Below are 26,090 nucleotides of genomic sequence, written 5' to 3' on the forward strand. Positions count from 1 at the left end.
CTTAGAGGGACAAAATGGCCCGGGATCCCAGTTCTTATGCCCCCTGACCCAGCACATCTCCCCCTTCCCAAGGGGCTTCTGAGGAGGCTCCCATCAGGGAGAGCTTCAGCTGAGCCTTCAGACTTCCGGATGGGACTGATGCAGGAGACCCTGCTCCCATCTGCCTGCCCCGGTGGGGGCTCTGTTGGTTCTCATGAAGAGCAGTCATGTTGGCCTAAGGAGACCCTGTGGACACTGGCCAGAGCTCATGAGGCCAGGACCAGGAACAGGGGAGATGTCCCCCATGAGTGATCACAGGGCTCAGAGCCTCTACGGACACAGCTGTGCTGAGCCCCCTGAGACCAACAGGCTGCCCATACCCTCTCTGCCTGCTCTCCACCAGTCCTACACCTCCCCGTACTGACCAAAGGCCTCACATACACTCCAGCTTTGTAAGCAACCCTCAGCTGACCCAAAGTCAGACAAGACCCCTGCTTGCTGCCCTCCCGTCCTCCAGGCTGGCATCTGCCCATGGGACAAAATGGAGATATGGATTCTAGAGAGGACAGACTTAGTGCACGTATTTAAAAGGGATCAAGTCCTCCATGGTTGATTTTTTCTTTCCTGCCAATAGTTTATCCAAAGCCTTGGCTTTTTTGTTCCTCTGTTTCATTCCTCCTTAATCACTTATGCCCCACTGAGGATATCTGCTGGTTTGGTTATGTCCCCAGCACTTTGAATAATTCGTGAAGTAACTGGAGCTGTCTTGTGTTCTGAAGGGGTCTTTGGATACAGGCATGCCAGAGGTACTTCTATGTTTCCTCTGGGTCCTTCAGAGTTTTTCAAATGACATGATATCATCAGTGCAGACATAGAGGTCATGTCTCCATAAGTGTTTTTTCGGTTTTCTTTAGATTTTGCAAGGCAATGGGGTTCAGCAACTTGTCCATGGCCACACAGCTAGGCAATTATTAAGTGTTTGAGGCCAGATTTGAACTCAGGAACTCCTGACTCCAGGGTCACCTGGAGTCCACTGCACCACTTGGCCAACCCTCCATCAGTCTTTGCAGGTAAGGGGGCCTTCAAAGTGACTGAAGGAATATGTGTTATGAAAAGAGAATTGGGCTGTCAGATTCTGATAAAGACATCTTTACCTTTCCCACCTCTATTACTGCAAAATATATCAACTACAGGAAATGAATGCATAAAATTCCATTTCGAAGTGATCTCTGTGGTAGAAAAAGGGTGAGGACTGGCCATCCAGATGAAAAGCTGGCCTGTGTTCTCAAGGAGCTCCCATTCTGGAAGCTTTCAGTTGCGGCTCAAAGGGAAAGGTCCTGTGTACCTCAGGCAGCAAAGGAGTTGCTCATTCTTCTTCTTCACCAGAAGATGCACTGATCAAATTATGTCACTTTGGGGTTAGAGTCATTTAACAGAGCTAAAGACCCTTGGGACAAGACTTTTCTTTTCTGGGTTTTCCAAAGTAGCGAGTAGAGGCCTTGTAGTTGCCAAGCTTCATCTCCAAAAAGTGATCGCTCAGTTCCATGACTAGGGACACTGGCCTGGGAGCATCAGGATCCTTCTAGGTTTCCGGTTCAAGATGTTGGACCATGGCCCTCTTGATCTGAGGGAAGAGGGTGGTCCAGGTGGTGTTAATGACCTTGTTAAGGTCCAAGAAAAATCCCCAATTAAGGAACAGAGGCACTCGACATGATGGAGATGCAATAGCAAGGGATTGTTAAACGAGCTTGAGCTAGGGTTCTGTCCAAGGCCAGGGCTAGGATCCTGGAACCCCAAGTGAAGTGGGGAGACCTTATATATGGTTGGATAGGGGAGTTTCAAGCATCTGCCTGCAGACTGCCTTGAGATGGTATAGCATATTCGTATTGGATGCAGGTATTAGGAGAAGCCCCCCTGCTGCATGGTACAAGAGCTGCCCAAGCAGATTCTCCAGAAGCTGATCAGACAGAAACTCAGCAAGCTGACCAAGCAGAGACTAAGGGGCATAATTTAGGCAAAAGTTCCTAGGCTTCGACATTCAGGGTATTTCAGGCATTCAGGCAAAAGTTCACAGGTTTCGAAACTCAGGGTCTTACAACTGACTTGTGTGGCACCTGCTGCCTCCTCTTTCCCCCCAGGGTAGTCAGCATCTTCAAATAGGTTGTCTCATCGGGAAGTGGATGGCAGTTCCTGAGGATGGTTAACCCTCCTTCCAGAGAGTGACTTCCAGGGATGATGGCTGTGAGGACTGAGGCAGATCCAGGACTCCTGGTGTGGGAGAGGCTGTTGCTCCTCGGGGTTGTCTTTTGCTGATAGTTGGTAACTGGCTCCTGCTGTTGTGCTGGGGAAGCTGGGTCATTTCTCCAAAAATATCTCTCCCCTTAAGAATGTTTCTGGGGTCTTTTGCAGTGGCAAAATATTGGAAATTGAGGGAATGGGGTGGCTAGGTGGTGCAGTGGATAGAGGACTGGCCTTGGAGTCAGGAGTAGCTGAGTTCAAATCTGGCCTCAGACACTTAATAATTACCTAGCTGTGTGGCCTTGTGCAAGCCACTTAACCCCATTGCCTTGCAAAATCTAAAAAAAACCCCAGGAAACTGAGGGAATCCCCGTCAACTGAGGAGTGACTGAGCACATTATGGTATCTGAATGTTCTGGAGCCTTTGTGAGATGATCAGCTGTGATGGATGCAGGTCCTATTAGCAGTTCAATGATCCTGGAAACTCTTGAGCGTGTTTTCAAAGAAAATACCATCCTCATTCAGGGAAATGACTGGATCCTGAATGCACAGCAAAGGACACCATGTTCACTTTAAAAAACACCTTCTATTACATTTTTCCTTTCTTTCTCATAGTTTTTTCCCCCTTTATTCTAATTCCTCTTTTGCTTCATACTTAATATGGAATTATGTCAGACACAATTAGGATAAGAGAAAAGGAAAAAAAACAATGAGACTGGAAGGGAAGCCATAAGAGAAATTTTTGGAAGTTAACATGGTGATGATTGAAATTCTGTCCTTTTGTTTCATTTTGTTTTGATTTTCTTTGTTTGCTCTGCCAGGTCCCTCTTATCCTCTCCCTGAAACCCCTTGATGTGGGTGGAGGATGAATGCAAACCTGTGCCACACGATGCCCCTCACTCTGGGGTCACAGGTCCCATGAGGAGGGGTCCTACTTCAGGAGATGGAGGTGGGGCATCGGTATACAAGACCAGCTGAGATGTCCCCCATAAGTGACCACATGACACAGAGCAGCCACAGACACAGCTGGGCTGTGCCCCCTCTGCAAACACCTGGCTGCCCATGCCATCATTGAGTGCTCTGGGCCAGTCCTACATCACCACCTTCCAACAGCAAGCCTCACATACACTGCAGCCTCTGAGAAAACATCAGGACCCTATAGTCAGAGCAGGACTCCATTGCCTATGGGACTTCTTAAGAAGATTTAATTTCCTTCCTTAACACTTTTAAAGAATATTTTTATTTTTTTTCCAAATGCACATATATAATTTTAAGTTACAAAATTTACTTCCACCCTCCATTTCCACACATTGCCCTCAGTGGCAAACACTGTACATACACATTTTGATAAAAATGTTTACAGGTTGGTATTTTACATAAAAGAGAATTTAGGATTAAGGGGAAGCGATGTATAATATGTAATTTTTACAAGGTGTTCATCACATTCTGAAGGGTTGTTTGTGTCTGTTTGTTTGTGTGTTTGTATGTGTTTCTTTTGTTTTCTTTTGTTTTCTTTTTCTTCCTCTGGATAGGGATGATATAGTCCATGGTCTAGTCAGTTTAATTCCTTTGTCCTAGCTCTCTGGACTGCTGGGAGGAGCTGCGTCCATCAAGATTGCTCCTCTCACATTCTTCTTGTTGGTGTGCACATTGTTCTCTTGGTTCTACTCCCTTCCCTCAGCATCAGATCCTGCAAGTCATTCTCTAGTGCGACCATTTATGATTTCTTATAGAGCTATAGTATTTCATAGCAGTCCATAACCTGCTTAGCCATTCCCCAATGGATGGGCAACCCCTCAATGTCCAATTATTTGCCGCTACAAAAGGGGCTGCTATGAATATTTTGGAACATGTATTTTTTAACAGTTTTTTTTTTTTGCTATAGACCTGGAATTGGAATTGCCGGATAAATGATATCACCAGTTTTATGGCTTTTAGGACATGGTTCTGTATGGCTCTCCAGAAAGCTTGGGCCAATTCACAACTCCACCAGCAATGCATCAGTGTCCCAATCTTCCCACAGACTCTGCAACATTGATCATCCTCACTTTTTCTCTTCTTGGTTAATCTAATAGGTGTGAGGTGATATCTCAGTGTTGTAATATGCATTTCTGTGATCCATAGTGATGTGGAGCCTTATTGCTATGATTGTATATAAATTTAATTTCTTCATTTGAAACTGTTCATATCCTTTGATCATTTATCAATGGGGGAATGACTTGTGACTCATAAATTTGATGCAGTTCTCTCTATATTTAGAAATGAGACCTTTATCTGAACTCCTGTTTGTGAGGACTGTTTCCCAGCTTTCTTCTTTACTTCTAATGTTGGCAGCATTGATTTTATTAGTGCAAAAACTTTTGCATTTAATATAGTTGAAATCATTCATTTTGTGGTTTATAATATGATCCAATTCTTGTTTGGTCATAAATTCATCCCCTTTCCATAGATGTGATAGAGTATTTATTGGTCAATTGATGCATGTATAGTGTCAGTCTTAATTTCTAAACCCTTTTCCATTTTGACCTTATTTTAGTACAGGTAGTGAGATGAGGGTCTAGGCCCAGCTTTTGCCAAGCTAGTTTCCCTTTTTTCCCCACAATTTTGGTCAAATAGTGAGTTCTTACCCCAGAGGCTGATGTCTTTGGGTTTGTCAGTTAGAACATTGCTGGAGTCCTTCCCTGCATGTAATTTTGAACCTTTCCTGATCCAGTTATCCATGACTCTATTTCTTAACCAGGACCAGGCAGTTTTGGTGACCCCAGCTTTTTAGTATAGTTTGAGATCTGGTAGAGCTGGGCCACCTTCCTTTAAATTTCTTTCCATCAGTTTCCCTTTTTATTCTTGCACTTTTCTTGCACCAGATGAATTTTGTGACTATTTTTCAAGGTTAGTAAGAGAGGCATCATCTTGTTCATTGTCTGTGTATGTGTGTGTGTTTGTGTTTCTTCAGAATCACTCTTCGCCATGGTTAACAGGCCAGGCTTAGGGTGGGTGAAGCAGGTCGCTATTAGGGCACCTTTTCCAGCCCCTGCCTCATGCCCAGATGACCAGGATAGTCCATCCCAACAGCTGCTCGGGCCCCCTATGGCTCCTGAATCCACTGCTGTTTTAGTCCAGTGACAAGATGACCTTGTGGTGTATTGGTTGACCTGTAGGGATCTCAGAGGCCACCAAGGTTCAACCACAAAATTCTAGGGCAGAGAATTGTTTTTCAGAGACCAACCCAAAGCCAGGCAGGGAGTGAGTGAGGGTCAAAACCAGGATTTCATGTCCACAGTCAGGCAGGTGAACTGAAAGTCACTTCTAGAATGTGGATAGAATGATGAATGGAGCTCAGAGGAGGAGAGGTTACCGTGACATGGAGGCAGAGGGGTTGGGAGCCAGGGTCTCTAAGCTGTTTGACACAGTCGCAGCAAGAAGACCCAAGGCAGGCTCCCGCAGCCACAGGCCGGGGTGTTCGGAGGGACCCCCTCCCCTCCCCTGGGACCCCGGCTTCCGCCTCCCTTTATTTTTATCCAAAGCTCTGAGTTCCAGATCTCCCCCCTCCCCGCCCCTGAGACGGCGGAAGCCACACGCGTGGCCGCACACACACACTCCCGTGACCGTGACTTTGTAGAAGATTCCAGTCAGAGGAGAAAGTGCAAGTGAGAAGGGGAAAGCGCCCCCCAGCCCCCCAGACTGCAGCGGCTCGTCCTCGGGGGCCGGCGTGGGCCTAGCCCCGACCCCCCAGCATTGCCGGGCCTCAGCCTTCAGGGTCTCCCAGCTACATTACGGGCACCGCAGCCTGAGGCATTGCCTTGCCAGCTTCCTAACCAGGGCAACGATGACTCCAACTCCGATTCTGACTTTGATGAGAAGAGAAAAAAGAAGTGGACCCTCAAACAGGCTCTACTTATGGAAGAAAATTCAAACATATCAGCTCAAGGAATAAAAACTGAAAAAAGAAGAAAGCAAAGGTTCTGGAGCCCAAAAGAATGATGATCTGGCCCCTGTGTATTCCCAGAATGGCCCAGTTCTCAGGACCACCCTGGGTTCAGTGGAAGATGGGAATAATACGGAGCCAAGGATAAGTCGGAAACAATGGAGAAACCACCAGAAAAACAAACGGAGACAGAAGAATAAGTTTCTGCCCCCAAAGGCACAGAGTGTTGCAGCTCCTAAGGAGAAGACGTCCCCAGGGCTGCTAGGGGAATGTGAGCCAGATGTGAAAGCAGAAGGGCCGGGGCTGTCTCTGGACCGAGGTGGGATGCTTCGGGCAACGATGAAGCAGCGACTTGAGGGAGCTCCTTTGTGCTTCCTCAATGAACAGCTTTACTCTGTGACCAGCGGTGCCACGAGCCACATCTTCCAGGAGGATCCTGAGGCCTTTGAGCTCTATCATCGTGGCTTTCAGAACCACATAAAGCGATGGCCCTTGAAGCCTGCGGACCAGATGGTGAAAGAGTCGAAGCAGCGGCCAGCTTCTCTGATTGTGGCAGATTTTGGGCGTGGAGACTGTCCTCTTGCCTCTAGTGTTCGAAACACTGCTCGCTGCTTTGACCAGGCTGCACTTGACCCTCGTGTTACCGTCTGTGACATGGCCCAGGTGCCCCTTAAGGATGAGTCTGTGGAACTTGCTGTTTTCTGCCTTTCACTGATGGGAACAAACCCGAGTGACTTCTTGAAGGAGTCCAATCGAGTACTGAAACCAGGAGGCCTGTTGAAAGTAGCGGAGGTAGCCAGCCGGATATGAAGGCTTTCTTGGGAGCCTCAGCCCAGTTGGACTTTCCACCTTGTCTCCAACGATCTGACCAACAGCTACTTCTACCTGTGAAACTTCAACAAGACAGGACCTCGCAAGGCTCAGGGTTCCCTTCGAGGGCTGACTTTGAGGTGTCTGTATCAACGCCGATGACTCAGTCCTACTCCTTTCTGCCTCCACCCTGCCTGAGGCATCAGAACAACTCAGCAATGAGGGTCCCTTGAGAGAACCAGCTGTACCAGGTCACAGATGAAGACTCAGGCTGAATTCAGAGGCTGCCTGGGTGAGATAAGAGGTCCCATTCTGGTCTAAGTGGGCAGGAAGGTCCCTAACCTGGACCTTGGAGAATACTGGCATTAGGTCCAGTCAGAGTTGTACTGAAAGTTATATATCAAAAGATATTGTATTAGTAGGAGAGACAGAATCTAAGAATGCTGCAGATGCTGTGAAAAGAAGCTTACCGACTCCTGCTTTTATATCAGTCTTTTCTGAATGTATCTCCCTTTCTAGCAAAGGAATAATTGAGGAAAACCCTTTTATTGTATTTAGTGCTTCAGATAGCCTACTAGCATTCATATCCTTGTATCCCCTTTCTAAGGAAAAGAGTGCATAGCTATTACATTCATGTACCACGAAAAGAAGACTCAAGGCAGTCACACTGCCTAATGGAACAACATTTCCTTCTTCAATATATATAGGGATTTCATGCATACCAATATTTATAGGTTTATTATAGATTATAATATTTATTCACCCTAACACTGGAGTGAGTATAAAGGAAGGATTTCAGAAAAATTCCTTGAATAAAACAGATTGTAAACTCTGCCTAAATTTAACAGGACTGCCTCTCCCTGAGGCACACAAAAGGCTTCAACATTATGAAATCTCTGGAAAACTCCGCACTGGGAATTCCAAGGAGATGCCACAATATATACAGGGAAAACAGATACAAGATGGGTCAGACAGAATTCCAGGAAATTAATAGTTTCCTCCTTTACCATATACAGGAATATATGAAAAAGATGGTGAGAAAATAGTTAGTACAGCTGACCGATATGTGAACTCCAGCAACCTTAGTTGCAGGGGAAAGAATAAAATAGTCACAGAAACTGTGGCTTCTACCAAGAAGGCCAGAAAGAAAAATTGTTTATTGTAAGAGGTAACGGATGGGTGGGCACTCATTAAAGACCCTCACTACAGACTGTTAAGGAAGTGTATCTAAAAATATTACAAACACAAAAAATAAAAAACATTTTCCATTAAAGAATTGCCTAATGAATAACTTTAAATGAATTCACAATTATACTATGTAGTAATAAATAAGGTAACAGAGAGGTTGAGGTCATTGTGGTCCAAGTGGGGATGGGAAATCAGTTAACTATATGATTATTACTTAAACTTGTAATCACATGATTAAAACTTGTTACCATATGAACTATATGATCGTTGATGAAAATTGTCCACTCTTCTAACCAAGGAAATGATCTCAGCTTGACTGAAACATACATGATTCTGAAAGTATAAAAATAAATCCAAGCAGCTGACAGTCAGTCAACCTGCTCCTCCCTTTGCCCCCTTGTGGACTCAATTCATTTCTCCGACTCTATCCCTCCTGTCAGGTTCCGACGACCCTGCGGAGGCTGGACCCCCACACAGAGGGAGGGCCTGAAAGCGCCACTGGGGCCAAGGAGGATCCCCCCTTCCCCACCAACATCCGTGAGTACAGATGTGAGAGGGCCAATGCAGCCGGTGCTGAAAAGGGTGGAGCGAGGCTGGGTCACATGAGGTACAAGATGGGGGAGAATGGTCCAGACGGGAGTGAGGAGGGACAGGCCTAGAGAACTTGGGGGGATGGCCTGGCAGAGAGCCTGCTCCCCACTACACTGTCCATCTCCTTCCTCAGAGCATGTCCAGGACTCTCCTCATTCCTTCCCTTCTGCCTCTCTCTGGAAGGAGCAGATGTGCTGGGGCAGGAAACAGAAGGACTGGGTGATGGTCCATTTCTCTTCCTCTGACTATGACCTGAAGCTCATCATGTAGTTTTCTGTATAGAGACAGTCAGACACAAAGAAACACAGGTAGAAACAGAGTCAGGGAGATTAAGACGGACACAGAACCTAAGACTTCACCCTGCCCTGCCAGCTATGGAGCAGCCAGGATCCTGGGGACAGATGGGAAGCTCGGCCTGGACTCGCAGGGGAGGTTTATGTGCAGCTTCCTCCATGAATGGATCGGTGTGCCAAGCGTCGACACCACCACTACTATAATAGCACCCACAGGAGTAATCATCGTCATCCTCGGGCTGGATGTTGCCGATGGACAAGTAGTGATCGGCCTCAGAGCTGGAAGCAGAGAACCGAGCAGGCATCGCATTGCCCTGGCTGCCACCTCTGCTGTAGTTGACATACAGGAATTATGAAGGAGTTTTTCCTGGGCTCTGCTGGTGCCAACCAACAGTATGCCAGCTTTGCTGACTGCTGAGCATGCGGGTGTGTCTGGCTGTGACTCCAGGGACACAGACATGGAGGGAGACTGAGTCAGCACAGGCTGGGAGAAGGAACCTAGAAATATAGACACTCATCAATGTCTTGGAATGAGAAGAGAAGAAGGTACTTGGAGATCCTCCCCAGAGGAGAGAGGTCCGGGAGGGAGGAGGATGTACAAGGAGGGTCTGAGCAGCCCTGACCTGAGCAGACAGGGAGCAGGAGGAGGCAGAGAAGAGACCAGGCCATGGTGCAGGAGCCCAAGAGCTCTGCTCCCCAAAGCGCACACAGCTGGTGCTGGGCACTGCCAGGGCTGTCATCTTCTCCCTGAAGCCCCCTGCTGTGGGTGGGGGTGAATGCGAATCTGTGTCTTAACCTGGGTTTTCTTAACCACCCCTTGCTCCTCCCTCCAGGTTCAGAGGTCCCATCGAGAAGGTACAGGTTTCATGATACTAAGGGGGGATGTTGGTCTACAGTCCCCAGTGGGAAGTCCCCATGAGTGAACACAGGGCTCAGAGCAGCTATGGACACGGCTCTGCTGAGCCCCCAGAGACCTACAGGCTATCCACACCCTCACTGCCTGCTCTCAACCAGTCCTACGCAATCACCTACTGACCAAAGGCCACCCATACATACATCCCAGTCTTGGAAGCCACCCTCAGCAGACCCCAAATCAGAGAAGAACCCTGTTTACTGCCCACTTTCCCCCCATGCTAGCATCTGTCCCAGCAACAAAAGAATGGATTGTCTCCTGAGGGCACAGTCTTAATACATGTGTGTAAAGTGTCCAAGCCCTGAAAGCTTGGTTGTCTCTCAGCCAAAGACTTGCTTTATTTTCAGACAGATGTTGGTTTTGGTTCTGCTGCTTCATTACTCTTTACTCACCTATGCTCATGGTCACTGGACTGTTATCCCCTGAGGGAAGGGGAGTGGGAAGAGGGGGAGTCATGTACCTTCTCAATATGCATGTGGATGACTGGGGGACAATCTCCTCTTGCCTTTTCCAACCCTTCAGTCAGTTTTTGTTTGAGCAGGGGATCCCCTGCCTTGTAAATCTCCATTGTCAGAATGCCTGACGTCCCCTTAACCAAAACAGTATTTTATGGGGAACTCGCACAGAGAAATGCTCAAAGGGGGTCAGAAGATGCGATAGCAGGTCACCCTGAAGGTCTCACTGAAGAACTTTAGGACTGATTGTATAGCATGGGAGACACTGGCACAGGACTGCCCAGGGTGGCATGCCCTTCAGTGAGGGCACTGCACTCTATTTTTTACATATTTTGTTTTCCAATTATATACAATAGTAGTTTCTACCTTGCATTTTTCAGAAAGTTTTGAATTTTAAAATTTTCCCCCAACCTCCCTTCCCCTTACCACAGAAGGCAGTCTGATAATCTTTACATTGTTTCCATGCTATATTCATCAAATTTGAATGTGTTGAGAGAAAAATCATATCCTTGATGTAAAATAAAACATTAGAGGTAGAAAAATTATGTAGAACATAAGAAAACTTTTTTTAAAAAAATTGAAGGCAATAGACTCTGGTCTTTGTTTAAACTCCCCAGTTCATTCTTTGTATACAGCGTTGTATACAGGTATTCTCCATCACAGGTACCCTAACATTGTCCCTGATTGTGGCACTGATGGAATGAGGAAGTTCATCAAGGTTGATCATCAATCCCATGTTGCTGTTAGGGTGTCCAGTGTTGTTCTGGTTCTGCCCATCTCACTCACTATCAGTTCATCCAAGACTTTCTAGGCTTCTCTGAAATCCCTTCCCTCTTGGTTTCTAATAGAACAATAGAGTTGCATCACATACGCAACCATTTTGTTCAGTAATTCTCCAATTTATGGGCATTTACTCTATTTCCAATTCCTTGCCTCCACAAACAAGGTTGCTATGAATATTTTTGTTTTCACTCTTTTACATGATTTCGTCAGGGCATAAACCCAGTACAGGTATTGCTGGATCAAAGGGTTTGCACATTTTTCTTACCCTTTGGCCATAATTCCACAATGCTCTCCAGAAAGACAGGATCACTTCACAGGGGAGCGCACTTCATGAGTCAGGCAGAACTGAAGCATCTCAAAAGAAATGTGACACACAACGTATCCCAGGTGTTCACGTGGGCTTTTTGTGCCTGACCTGTGGTAGAGCATTCCAAGTTCATGTTGGTCTGATCAGCCACAGTCGGACTCATTGTCAGCAGGAGGAAGGGGCCATGATCATGCCTGATTTACATAGGAAGAGACAAATCCTGACAAAGCCTACCTGACTTGCCAAGTCTCAGTGGAGACTTTCCACTGAGGCCTTGATGACTGCAGCTCTTTCCAAAGTGCCACTTCTGTGTCTCAACAGGGAAGATTTTACCTATAGGGAGTTGAGTTTTTAGTGCTGAGTTGAGCCTGTGGTGCTGACACCGAAGAGACTGAGTTCAAGAGCCTTGAATGCCAACTCAACTGGGCCTGGTGGTGGGTGTGTTGTCCCTCTGCCTGGTTGGCAAGGCCTGGCACAGATCTGGTCTCCTTTTCAATACATGGGTTAAGGGGTGGCTAGGTGGCCTAGTGGATAATGCACCGGCCCTGGAGTCAGGAGTACCTGGGTTCAAATCTGCTCTCCGACATGTAATAATTACCTAGCCTTGTGGCCTTGGGCAAGCCACTTAACCCCATTTGCCTTGCAAAAACCTAAAAAAAAGTTCTCTCAATCTGTGGGTTAGTGGTTCCATCTGTGAGGTTCAGGCTGACCTAAGGAGACCCTAATCAGGGCTAGTGGAGGAGCCTGCCCTGTACAAGGACGGTCTGTATCTTCTTGGTTCACACTTCCTTCCTAATGTCTCTGCTTCCCCTTCAGACTGTTTCTGGTCTTGGCCTCATGAGCCCTGGCCAGTGTCCGCAGGGTCTCCTTAGGCCAACATGACTGATTTTCAGGAGAAGTAGCAGAATCTCCACCTGGGAAGCCAGATGGGAGCAGGGTCTCCTTCTCCACCAGGCACCTCCCGAAGTCTGAAGGCTCAGCTGAAGCTCTCCCTGATGGGAGTCTCCTCACAAGCCCCTTGGGAAGGGGGAGATGTGCTGGGTCAGGGGGCATAAGAACTGGGATCCAGGCCATTCTGTCACTCTAAGTATGAGCTGAAGCTCATCAAGGAATTTTTTGTACAGAGACAGACCAACAGACAGACACCGCGGAGAAACAGAGTCAGGGTGAAGAGAGAGACAGAAACAGAGAAAGCCTTGACCCTGCCCTGGCAGCTTGGGGTTGGGGAAGTCAGGAGCCCGGGGCCAGATTGGGAGCTAGGCCTGGGCTGGCAGGGGAGGTTTTTGTCCAACTTCCTCACTGAATGCATCACTGTGTTACCACCTGCCGCACAGTAGTAATCGGCTTCATCCTCAGGCTGGACGTTGCTGATGGACAAGTAGCGACTGGTGCCAGAGCCGGAGCCAGAGAAGCGGTCAGGGATCCCATCACCCTTGCCTACACCTCCACTGCTGCTGACATACATGATATACCGAGGGCCTTTCCTGGGCTCTGCTGGTACCAAGCAATAGTATAACCACTGTGCTGACTGCTGAGAGAGCAGGTGAGTTTGGCTGTGGCTCCCAGGGACACAGACATGTCAGGAGACTGAGTCACTCCAGATTGGGAGAAGGAACCTAGAAACACAGACACTCATGAATGTCCTGGAATGAGAAGAGGAGAAAGGTGCTTGGAGAGAGGAGAGGGGGCAGGGAGGGAGGAGGAGTGATGAGGAGGGGTCCGAGGCAGCCCTGACCTGAGCAGACAGCGAGCAGGAGGAGGCAGACAAGAGGCCAGGCCATGGTGCAGGGGCCCAAGAACTCTGCTCCCCAAAGAGCATACAGCTGGGCCTGGGCTCTGCCAGGTCCCTCTTATCCTGTCCCTGAAACCCCTTGCTGTGGGTGGGGGCTGAATGCAAATCTCTGTCTGAACCCGTGTTTTATTAACCACAGCTTTCTCTTAACCACACCTTGCTCCTCCCTCTGGGGTCAGAGGTCCCATGGAGAAGGGACATATTTCATGGTATGAAGGTCGGATGTTGTATATCAACATCTGTGTCTGTCTCTGAACAGAAAATTGCTTGATGAGCTTGAGGTCAAACTTAGAGTGACAGAAAAGCCCGGGATCCCAGTTCTTATGCCCCCTGACCCAGCACATCTCCCCCTTCCCAAGGGGCTTCTGAGGAGGCTCTCATCAAGGAGAGCTTCAGCTGAGCCTTCAGACTTCTGGATGGGTCTGATGCAGGAGACCCTGCTCCCATCTGCCTGCCCCGGCAGGGGCTGTGTTGGTTCTCATGAAGAGCAGTCAAGTTGGGCTACGGAGAACCTGTGGTCTTTGGCCAGGGGTCATGAGGCCAGGACCAGAAGCAGGGGAGATGTCCCCCATGAGTGATCACAGGGCTCAGAGCCGCTACAGACACAGCTGTGCTGAGCCCCCTGAGACCAACAGGCTGCCTATACCCTCTCTGCCTGCTCTCCACCAATCCTACACCTCCCCATACTGACCAAAGGCCTCACATACACTCCAGCTTTGTAAGCAACCCTCAGCTGACCGAAAGTCAGACAAGTCCCCTGCTTGCTGCCCACCAGTCCTCCAGGCTGGCATCTGCCCATGGGACAAAAGGAGATACTGATTCTAATAGAGGACAGACTTAGTGCAAGTATTTAAAAGGGATCAAGTCCTCCATGGTTGATTTTTTCTTTCCTGCCAATAGTTTATCCAAAGCCTTGGCTTTTTTGTTCCTCTGTCTCATTCCTCCTTAATCCCTTATGCCCCACTGAGGACATCTGCTGGTTTGGTTATGTCCCCAGCACGTTGAATAATTCGTGAAGTAACTGGAGCTGTCTTCTGTTCTGCAGGGGTCTTTGGATACAGCCATCCCAGAGGTACTTCTTTGTTTCCTCTGGGTCCTTCAGAGTTTTTCAAATGACATGATATCATCAGTGTAGACATAGAGGTCATGTCTCCATCAGTGTTTTTTTCGGTTTTCTTTAGATTTTGCAAGGCAATGGGGTTCAGCAACTTGTCCATGGCCACACAGCTAGGCAATTATTAAGTGTTTGAGGCCAGATTTGAACTCAGGAACTCCTGACTCCAGGGTCACCTGGAGTCCACTGCACCACCTGGCCAACCCTCCATCAGTCTCTGCAGGTAAGGGGGCCTTCAAAGTGACTGAAGGAATATGTGTTATGAAAAGAGAATTTGGCTGTCAGATTCTGATAAAGACGTCTTTACCTTTCCCACCTCTATTACTGCAAAATATATCAACCGCAGGAAATGAATGCATAAAATTCCATTTCGAAGTGATCTCTGTGGTAGAACCAGGGTGAGGACTGGCCATCCAGATGAAAAGCTGGCCTCTGTTCTCAAGGAGCTCCCATTCTGGAAGCTTTCAGTTGCGGGTCAAAGGGAAAGGTCCTGTGTACCTCAGGCAGCAAAGGAGTTGCTCATTCTTCTTCTTCACCAGAAGATGCGCTGATCAAATTATGTCACTTTGGGGTTAGAGTCTTTTAACAGAGCTAAAGACCCTTGGGACAAGACTTTTCTTTTCTGGGTTTTCCAAAGTAGCGAGTAGAGGCCTTGTAGTTGCCAAGCTTCATCTCCAAAAAGTGATCGCTCAGCTCCATGACTAGGGACACTGGCCTGGGAGCATCAGGATCCCTCTAGGTTTCCGGTTCAAGATGTTGGACCATGGTCCTCTTGATCTGAGGGAAGAGGGTGGTCCAGGTGGTGTTAATGACCTTGTTAAGGTCCAAGAAAAATCCCCAATTAAGGAACAGAGGCACTCGACACGATGGAGATGCAATAGCAAGGGTTTGTTAAACTAGCTTGAGCTAGGGTTCTGTCCAAGGACAGGGCTAGGATGCTGGAACCCCGAGTGAAGTGGGGAGACCTTATATATGGTTGGATAGGGGAGTTTCAAGCATCTGCCTGCAGACTGTCTTGAGATGGTGCGGCATGTTCTTATTGGATGCAGGTCCTCGGAGAAGCCCCCCTGCTGCATGGTACAAGAGCTGCCCAGGCAGATTCTCCAGAAGCTGATCAGGCAGAAACTCAGCAAGCTGCCCAAGCAGAGACTAAGGGGCGTAATTTAGGCAAAAGTTCATAGGCTTCGACATTCAGGGTATTTCAGGCATTCAGGCAAAAGTTCACAGGTTTCGAAACTCAGGGTCTTACAACTGACTTGTGTGGCACCTGCTGCCTCCTCTTTCCCCCCAGGGTAGTCAGCATCTTCAAATAGGTTGTTTCATCGGGAAGTGGATGGCAGTTCCTGAGGATGGTTAACCCTCCTTCCCGAGAGTGACTTCCAGGGATGATGGCTGTGAGGACTGAGGCAGATCCAGGACTCCTGGTGTGGGAGAGGCTGTTGCTCCTCGGGGTTGTCTTTTGCTGATAGTTGGTAACTGGCTCCTGCTGTTGTGCTGGGGAAGCTGGGTCATTTCTCCCAAAATATCTCTCCCCTTAAGAATGTTTCTGGGGTCTTTTGCAGTGGCAAAATATTGGAAATTGAGGGAATGGGGTGGCTAGGTGGTCAAGTGGATAGAGGACTGGCCTTGGAGTCAGGAGTAGCTGAGTTCAAATCTGGCCTCAGACTCTTAATAATTTCCTAGCTGTGAGGCCTTGTGCAAGCCACTTAACCCCATTGCCTTGCAAAATCTAAAAAAAAAACCTCGGGAAACTAAGGGAATCCCCGTCAACTGAGGAGTGACTGAGCACATTATGGTATCTGAATGTTCTGGAGCCTTTGTGAGATGATCAGCTGTGATGGATGCAGGTCCTATTGGCAGTTCAATGATCCTGGAAACTCTTGAGCGTGTTTTCAAAGAAAATACCATCCTCATTCAGGCAAATGACTGGATCCTGAATGCACAGCAAAGGACACCATGTTCACTTTAAAAAACACCTTCTATTACATTTGTCCTTTCTTTCTCATAGTTTTTCCCCCCTTTATACTAATTCCTCTTTTGCTTCATACTTAATATGGAATTATGTCAGACACAATTAGGATAAGAGAAAAGGAAAAAAAACAATGAGACTGGAAGGGAAACCATAAGAGAAATTTTTGGAAGTTAACATGGTGATGATTGAAATTCTGTCCTTTTGTTTCATTTTGTTTTGATTTTCTTTGTTTGCTCTGCCAGGTTCCTCTTATCCTCTCCCTGAAACCCCTTGATGTGGGTGGAGGATGAATGCAAACCTGTGCCACACCATGCCCCTCACTCTGGGGTCACAGGTCCCATGAGGAGGGGTCCTACTTCAGGAGATGGAGGTGGGGCATCGGTATACAAGACCAGCTGAGATGTCCCCCATGAGTGGCCACATGACACAGAGCAGCCACAGACACAGCTGGGCCAAGCCCCCTCTGCAAACACCTGGCTGCCCATGCCATCACTGCCTGCTCTGGGCCAGTCCTACATCAGCACCTTCCAACAGCAAGCCTCACATACACTGCAGCCTCTGAGAAAACATCAGGACCCTATAGTCAGAGCAGGACTCTGTTGCCTATGGGACTTCTTAAGAAGATTTAATTTCCTTCCTTAACACTTTTAAAGAATATTTTTATTTTTTTTCCAAATGCACATATATAATTTTAAGTTACAAAATTTCCTTCCACCCTCCATTTCCACACATTGCCCTCAGTGGCAAACACTGTACATACACATTTTGATAAAAATGTTTACAGGTTGGTATTTTACAAAAAAGAGAATTTAGGATTAAGGGAAAGCGATGTATAATATGTAATTTTTACAAGGTGTTCATCACATTCTGAAGGGTTGTTTGTGTTTGTTTGTGTGTTGTGTGTGTGTGTGTGTGTTTCTTTTGTTTTGTTTTGTTTTCTTTTTCTTCCTCTGGATAGGGATGATATAGTCCATGGTCTAGTCAGTTTAATTCCTTTGTCCTAGCTCTCTGGACTGCTGGGAGGATCTGATTCTGTCAAGATTGCTCGTCTCACATTCTTCTTGTTGGTGTGCACATTGTTCTCTTGGTTCTACTCCCTTCTCTCAGCATCAGATCCTGCAAGTCATTCTCTAGTGCGACCATTTATGATTTCTTATAGAGCTATAGTATTTCATAGCAGTCCATAACCTGCTTAGCCATTCCCCAATGGGTGGGCAACCCCTCAAATTCCAATTCTTTGCCACTACAAAAGGGGCTGCTATGAATATTTTGGAACATGTATTTTTTAACAGTTTTTTTTTTGCTATAGACCTGGAACTGGAATTGCTGGATAAATGATATCACCAGTTTTATGGCTTTTAGGACATGGTTCTGTATGGCCTTCCAGAAAGGTTGGGCCAATTCACAACTCCACCAGCAATGCATCAGTGTCCCAATCTTCCCATAGACTCTGCAACATTGATCATCCTCCCTTTTTCTCTTCGTGGGTAATCTAATAGGTGTGAGGCGATATCTCACTGTGGAAATTTGCATTTATGTGATCCATAGTGATGTGGAGCATTTTTCCTATGACTGTATATAAATTTAATTTCTTCATTTGAAACTGTTCATATCCTTTGATCATTTATCAACGGGGGAATGACTTGTGACTCATAAATTTGATGCAGTTCTCTCTATATTTAGAAATGAGACCTTTATCTGAACTCCTGTTTGTCAGGACTGTTTCCCAGCTTTCTTCTTTACTTGTAATGTTGGCAGCACTGATTTTATTAGTGCAAAAACTTTTGCATTTAATATAGTTGAAATCATTCATTTTGTGGTTTATAATATGATCCAATTTTTGTTTGGTCATAAATTCATCCCCTTTCTATAGATGTGATAGAGTATTTCTTTGTCGATTGATGCATCTATAGTGTCAGTCTCAATTTCTAAACCCTGTTCCATTTTGACCTTATTTTAGTAGAGGGAGTGAGATGAAGATCTAGGCCCAGTTTTTGCCATACTAATTTCCCATTTTCCCAACAATTTTGGTCAAATTGTGAGTACTTACCCCAGAGGCTGATGGCTTTGGTTTTGTCAGGTAGATCTTTGCTGTACTCATTTCCTGCAGGTAATTTTGAACCTTTCCTGATCCACTGATCCATGACTCTATTTCTTAATGAGGACCAGGTAGTTTTGGTGACCCCAGCTTTTTAGTACAGTTTGAGATCTGGTAGAGCTGGGCAACCTTCCTTTACATTTTTTTGCATCAGGTTCCCTTGCTGTTGTTGCCCTTTCCTGCTCCAGATGAATTTTGTGATTATTTTTCAAGCTTAGTAAGAATGGCATGATCTTGTCCATTGTATGTGTATGTGCATTTTGTGTTCCTTCAGAACTGATCTTTGCTATGGTTAGTAGGCCAGGCTTAGGGTGGTGAAGCAGACCATTAATAGAGCACCTTTTCCAGCTCTTCTTCCTGCCCAGATGACCAGGATAGTCTTTCCAAACACCTGCTCAGGCCCCTAAGAGGCTCCTGAATACACACTGTTTCAGTCCGGTGACCAGATGACCTTGTGGTGTGGTTGGTTGACCTGTAGGGATCTCAGAGACCACCAAGGTTCAATCCCACATTTCCAGGGCAGAGAATTGGTTTCCAAAGACCAACCCAAGGTCAGACACGGAGTGAGTGAGGGTCAGAAACAGGATTTGATGTCCACAGTCAGGGAGGTGAACTGTAACTTACCTCTAGAATGTAGATAGAATGATGAATATAGTTCAGAGGAGGAGAGGTTACTGAGGAAGGGAGACAGAGGGAGGGCCTGGGGGTGCCAATGGGGCCAAGGAGGATCCCCCCCTCCCCCACCAGCATCAGTGAGTACAGATGTGAGAGGGCCAATGCAGACGGTGCTGAAAAGGGTGGAGTGAGGCTGGGTCACAAGAGGTACAAGTTGGGGGAGAATGGTCCAAAGGGGAGTGAGCAGGGACAGGCCTAGAGAGCTTGGGGGGATGGCCTGGCAGGGAGCCTGCTCCCCACTACACTCTCCATCTCCCTCCTCAGAGCACGTCCAGAACTCTCCTCATTCCTTCCCATCTGCCTCCCTCTTGAAGGAGAAGATATGCTGGGGCAGGAAACAGAAGAACTGGGTGATGGTCCATTTCTCTTCCTCTAACTTTGACCTGAAGCTCATCATTTAGTTTTCTGTACAGAGACAGACAGACACAAAGAAACAGAGGTAGAAACAGAATCAGGGTGATGAAGGCAGAGAAAGAACCAAAGACTCGCCCAGCTGTGGTGACGTCAGAATCCTGAGGCCAGGTCGGATGTTGGGCCTGGCCTGACAGGGGAGGATTTTGGGCTGCTTCCACTATGAATGGATCACTGTGCTAAGCTTCGACACCAACACTACTATAATAGCACCCACAGAAGTAATCGCCTTCACCCTCAGACTAGATGTTGCCGATGGACAAGTAGCGATAGGCCCCCAAGGTCGAGCCAGAGAAGTGAGCAGGGATCCCATTGCCCTCACTGCCACCTCGACTGCTGTTGACACGCAGGAAATACCAAGGAGTTTTCCTGGGCTCTGCTGGGGCCAACCAACACTATGCCAGCTTTGCTGACTCCTGAGCGTGCAGGTGTGTCTGGCTGTGACTCCAAGGACACAGACATGGAGGGAGACTGAGTCAGCACAGGCTGGGAGAAGGAACCTAGAAATACAGACACTCATCAGTGTCCTGGAAGGAGAAGACAGGGAGAACGTGCTTGGAGATCCTCCCTAAAGAAGAGAGGACAGGAGGGAGGAGGAGGTTCAAGGAGGGGTCTGAGGCAGTCCTGACTTAAGCAGACAGTGAGCAGGAGGAGGCAGACAAGATACCAAGTCATGGTGCCGTGGTCCAAGAGCTCTGCTCCCCAAAGAGCATACAGATGGGCCTGGGCTCTGCCAAGGCCCTCTTATCTTCTCCCTGAAATTCGATGATTGAGTTGGGGGCTGAATGCAAATCTTTGTATGTGCCTGAGCTTCCATAATCACACCTAGGTCCTCCCTCTGCAGTTACATGTCCTATGAGGAGCGAGCAAATTTCAGGGTATGTCAGTGGGATGTTGGTTTACAAAATCATCTGAGATGTCCCCCAGGAGTGACCACAGGGCTCAGAGTAGCTACATTCACAGCCACCTGGACTGAACCCCACCTGAGACCACCAGGCTCTGCCCATCACTGCCTGCCTTGGGTTAGTGCTTCACTGCCACCTACCAAGCAGAAGCCTCCTATACTCCCAAGCCTTGTCAGCAGCCCTCAGTGGTCCCACAACTAGACCTAGAACCAAGTTTGCTGCCCACCTGTTCTCAAGGCTAGCATCTACCCATGGAACAAATGGAAGTACTTACTTGTTGAGTCTGGAGGAGGGAACTCTGGCCGACATCAATATGATGCCTAAGCTGGTTCGTTTATTGATCACAGGATACATACTTTTGTACTCTATATTTATGTAACCAATTACATAAGCGTTTTAGCAAGCATTTTTTTCAGATGCATATCCTTGTGTATGTCTTAGGTGATTGTTTTGAGAACCAAACAGTGTTTTGATAAACAGAATGCAGATTGTTTTGAGAAGCAAACAGTGATTTGATAAACAAAGTGCAGAATGTAATTATCTCAGAATGCACTATCTATCTGAGTCTGGGAATACACCTTGTTAGCTCAGACATGCAGCTACTCCCTTATCTAAGCTCTGAAGTACATCTTGCTTGTTAAAGCACATCACTATTTCTGTGTTAACCCTTCATAGCTCTTAGCCTGGAATATATATGACAAAACACTTACTACCAATTGGACTGATTTAGTAAAAGAGATCAAGTCCTCATAGCTTGATTTTTGTCTTTCCTCCCAATAGTTTATGCAAACACTTGACTTTTTTCCTTTTTTTCTTACACTTTCTTCATGCATGTTCCACTGAGAACATCTTCTGGTTTGGTTATATCCCCAGCACTTTAAATGAATGGCAAAGAAATTGTCCTCAGTTCTGAAAGGGTCTTTTTTCCAGGTGTGTCAGGGGTACTTCTATCTTTCCTCATGTTCCTACAGAGGTTTTTCAAATGCCCTGATGTCATTAGCATTGACATGGAGGTCATGTCTCCATCAGGCTTTGAAGGTGATGGTGGCCTTCAGTGTGACTCTGGAACTGTGTGTAAATAGAATCAAGTTGGACTGATTCTGATAAAGAAGTCTGTCCCTTCACCTCCGCTCCCGCCATTGGAGTCTGGCAATAGCCTCAAGGCACAAAAACCTTTATAAGTGCTTCCTGCAGTAGAGCCATGCTAAGGACTGGCCTTCCAAATGGAAACTGAAGCCAGCCTCTGTTTTCAAGCAGTTCCCCTTCTGGAAGGTTTCAGCTGGGATCAAAGGGAAAGATCCCATGCAGCTCAGGGGGCAACAGCAAAGCAGACGGTCTTTCCTCTTCTTTAATCGAAGTCCACCCGATAAAATTATGTAATTTGTGACCGGAACCATTTTCAGAGCTAAAGACCCTTGGTGGTTAGAACTTTCTTTTCTGGGTCTTCCAAAGTTTTGACTTCAGGACTTGTAGTTTCCAGGCTGGATCTCCACAAAGTTATATCTCAGCCTTATGACTATGGACACTGGGTTGGGAGCATCAGGATCCATAAAGACTTGGGGTTCAAGATACTGGACCGTGGTCCACCTGACTGAGGGGAAAGGGTGGTCAAGGTGCTGGCAGTAACCTGACTTGGTTGGCACCTGCTGTCTCCTGTCTTTCCCCCAGGGGGAGTCAGCCACTTCCACCAGGTTGTCGCATCTGAACTGTGGGTGGCAGGGGGCAGACTTTGCTGAGGATGGCTAGTGCGCCTCCAGGAGAGTGACGTCCAGGGATGATGGCTGTGAGGACTGAGGGGGAACCGGGACTCCTGCTGTGGGGGAGGCTGCTGTTCCTTGGGTTGTGTCTCTTTTGGTGGTAGTTATTAAGTAGTTGTTGCTGGTAGTGCTGGGGGAAACTGGGTCATTTCTTCAAAGTGATCTTTCCCCTTAAGCATGGTTGTGAGGTCTCTATGCAGTGTCAAAGTATGGGAAGCTGAGGGAATGCCCATCAACTGAGGACTGACTGAACACGTTATGGTTTGTGGATGTTATGGAGCCTTGTTGTTCTCTAAGAAAATATGAATATTTGAACCCTTGAGAAGCCTGGAAAAAAATTACAGGAAGGAATGCTGAGTGAAGTGAGCAGAGTCAGGGGAACATTGTCCGCATTAACAGCAAAATTGTGAGAAGATCAGCTGTGATGGACGCAGTTCCTCTCCTCAAGTCAGTGATCAAGGACAGTCCTGAGAGAGCTGTTAAGGAAAATGTCGTCCGTGTCAGAGAAAAAACTCAATTCTGAATGCAAGATGAAGGAGAATACACTCACTTTTTTAAAAAAAAAACCAACTTCTGTTACATTTTCCCTTTCCCATGGAACCCCCCCCCCCCGTTATTTGTAATTCCTCTTTTGTACATGTTCAGTGAGGAATGATGTTCAACACATGTAGCATCAGGGACAAGAAAGAAAGCCATGAGATAGGAAGGGAAACCATGAGAGAGTTTTATAACAAGTGAACCAAGCATTCATTAAGATTGTGCTGTTTTGTTTTCTTTGGTTTTGTTGGGATTTGCTTTGTTTTGTTTTTCGTAATCCGGATGGGGTTAGCCATGTCCATAGTCAGTCTCCTTGGGTGTCCCAGCTCTCTGAACTGCCGAGAGGACCTGCATCGATCAAAGTTGATTAAGCCTGGCACAGTTCTAAACTCCTTTTAAAGATTTGGGGGAGGGTTTCCATGTGTGGGGTTCAGGCTGACATCAGGAGGCCCTAGTTAGGGTCTCATGTAGGTGCTCACCCTGCACAAGGAGGGTCTGCATCTGGCTCCAACGTCTCTGTTCACACTTCCTTCCTGATTTCTCTGCTTCCCCTTTAAAGTGATTCTGATCATGGCCTTATAAGCCCTGGCCAGTCTCCAAGGGGTCACCTTCAGCCAATAATTCTGCTATTTGTGGGAGACAAGAGTGTCAGGTGGGGCAGCCAGAAGGGGGCAGGGGCTCCCTCTCCACCAGTCACATCCCCAAACCTGGAGGTTCAGCTGAAATTCTCCCTAGTATGAGTCTTCTCAGAGGACCCCATGGGAAGGGGGACTTGCGCTGCGTCAGGTGTCAGATGCACTGCGTTCCCCATCCATTTATGTCACCCTAAGTCTGACATCCAACTCCCCATGTAATTTTCTCTATAGAGACACTCAGAGAGATAGACAGAAAGAAAGAAATAGAAGTCCGGGAGATGAAGATAGAAACTGAGAAAGACTCGTCTGAGCCCTGGCTGCCTATGCGGGGGGGGGGGGGGGGGGGGTAGCAAGAAGCTGGGTCTGGGGTGAAGCTGGGCCTGGGCTGGTACAGGAGGTTTTTGTCCAACTTCCTCATTGAATCTACCACTGTGCTGAGGATAGCCACTGCCACTGCTATATGCTAGACAGTAGTAATCGGCTTCATCCTCGGGCTGGACGTTGCTGATGGACAAGTAGCGACTGGTGGCAGAGCCGGAGCCAGAGAAGCGGTCAGGGATCCCATCGCCCTTGCCTACACCTCCACTGCTGGTGACATACATGATATACCGAGGGGCCTTTCCTGGGCTCTGCTGGTACCAAGCAATAGTATTACCACTGTGCTGACTGCTGAGGGTGCAGGTGAGTTTGGCTGTGGCTCCCAGGGACACAGACATGTCAGGAGACTGAGTCACTCCAGATTGGGAGAAGGAACCTAGAAACACAGACACTAATCAATGTCCTGGAATGAGAAGAGGAGAAAGGTTCTTGGAGAGAGGAGAGGGGGCAGGGAGGTAGCAGGAGGAGGAGTGATGAGGAGGGGTCCGAGGCAGCCCTGACCTGGGCAGACAGCGAGCAGGAGGAGGCACACAAGAGACCAGGCCATGGTGCAGGGGCCCAAGAACTCTGCTCCGGAAAGAGCATACAGCTGGGCCTGGGCTCTGCCAGGTCCCTCTTATCCTGTCCCTGAAGCCCCTTGCTGTGGGTGGGGGCTGAATGCAAATCTGTGTCTGAACCTGGGTTTTCTTAATCACACCTTGCTCCTCCCTCCGGGGTCAGAGGTCCTATGGAGAAGGGACATATTTCATGGTACTAAGGTGGGGTGTTGGTATACAAACCCAGGTGGGATGTCCCCATGAGTGATCACAGGGCTCAGAGCTCCTAAGGACACAGCTGTGCTGAGCCCCCTGAGCCAACAAGATCCCCGCACCCTCCCTGCCTGCTCTCCACCAGTCCTGCACCTCCCCCTACTGACCAAAGGCCTCACATTCGCTCCAGCTTTGTAAGCAACCCTCAGCTGCCCCAAAGTCAGACAAGACCCCTGCTTGCTGCCCCCCAGTCCTCCAGGCTGGCATCTGCCCAGGGGACAAAAGGAGGTACAGACTCCAGGGAGGACAGAACTAGTGTATATATCTAAATGGGATCAAGTCCTCACAGCTTGATTCTGTCTTTCCTCCCAATTGTTTGTCCAAAGACTTGGCTTTCTGTTGTTCTTTCTCATTCCTCCTGATTCACTTATGCCCCACTGAGGACATCTGCTGCTTTGGTTATATCCCCAGGACTTTGAATTATTCGTGAAGAAATTGGAGCTGTCCTCCATTCAGGAGTCTTTGGATACAGCCGTGTCAGGGGCACTTCTATCTTTCCTCTGGTTCCTTCAGAAATTTTTCAAATGCCATAATGTCAGCAGCAAAGACATAGAGGTCATGTCTCCATCATTTTTTTCTTTTTTAGTTTTTAAAAGGCAATGGGGTTAAGTGACTTGTCCAAGGCCACACAGCTAGGTAATTATTAAGTGCCTAAGGCCGGGTTTGATCTCAGGTCCTCCTGGCTCCAAGGCTAGTGTTCTATCCACTGCACCACCTGGCCGCCCCTCCATCAGTCCTTGCAGGTGATGGGGGCCTTCAAAGTGATTCAGGGAATATGTGTAAAAAGAGAGAATTCAGCTGTCAGATTCTGATAGAGAAATCTTCACCTTTCCCATCTCTGTCACTGCAAAATAGATCAGCCACAGGAAATGACTGCACAGAATTCCGTTCCGAAGTGCTCTCTGTGGTAGGACCCGGCTAAGGCCCAGCCATCCAAATGAAAACCTGCCCTCTGTTCTCAAGGAGTTCTCATTCCGGAAGGTTTCAGCTTTGGGTCAAAGGGAGAGGTCCAATGTGGTTCGGGGGTAGCACCAAAGCACATGCTCATTCTTCTTATTCACCATAAGCTATGCTGAAGAAATCAGGTCACTTTGGGGTGAGAGTCATTTTACTCAGCTAAAGACCCTTGGGGCAAGAATTTTCTTTTTTGGGGTCTTCCAAAGTAGTGCATACAAGCCTTGTAGTAGCCAAGCTTCATCTCCAAAAAAGTGATCGATCAGCTTCATGACTATGGACACTGGCCTGGGGGCATCAGGATCCCTCTAGGTTTCTGGATCAAGATGCTGGACCACGGTCCTCTTGACATGAGGGAAGGGGGTCCAGGTGGTGATGGGGATCAGACTTGGCACCTGCTGCCTCCTCTTTTCCCCCACGGTTGTCAGCAACTTCAACTAGTTTGTCTCATCTGAGCTGTGGGTGGCCGTTGCTGAGGATGGCTAATACTGCTTCCAGTGAATTCCAGGGATGATGATTGTGAAGGCTGAGGTAGAACCAGGACTCCTGGTGTGGGAGAGGCTGTAGCTCC

The 26,090-nt window shown here is 47.6% G+C and overlaps 2 pseudogenes and 1 gene segment (V, D, J or C); 1 reads left to right on the plus strand and 2 right to left on the minus strand.

The window, feature by feature from the left end:
- The first annotated feature begins 274 nt into the window (after positions 1-274).
- On the plus strand, positions 275-12,354 carry LOC141499649 (ribosomal RNA-processing protein 8 pseudogene; annotated as a pseudogene).
- Positions 12,355-12,545: 191 nt separating this feature from the next.
- LOC141497178 (immunoglobulin lambda variable 4-69-like) lies at positions 12,546-13,348 on the minus strand (annotated as a pseudogene).
- Positions 13,349-19,786: 6,438 nt separating this feature from the next.
- Positions 19,787-24,363, minus strand: LOC141499650 (immunoglobulin lambda variable 4-69-like). The segment is given in 4 exon segments: positions 19,787-19,923; positions 22,138-22,239; positions 23,806-24,132; positions 24,258-24,363. Coding segments are annotated over 4 exon segments (612 nt in total).
- Positions 24,364-26,090: the final 1,727 nt, after the last annotated feature.

This window comes from Macrotis lagotis, chromosome X (assembly GCF_037893015.1).
Source record: "Macrotis lagotis isolate mMagLag1 chromosome X, bilby.v1.9.chrom.fasta, whole genome shotgun sequence".
Lineage (NCBI taxonomy): Eukaryota > Metazoa > Chordata > Mammalia > Peramelemorphia > Peramelidae > Macrotis > Macrotis lagotis.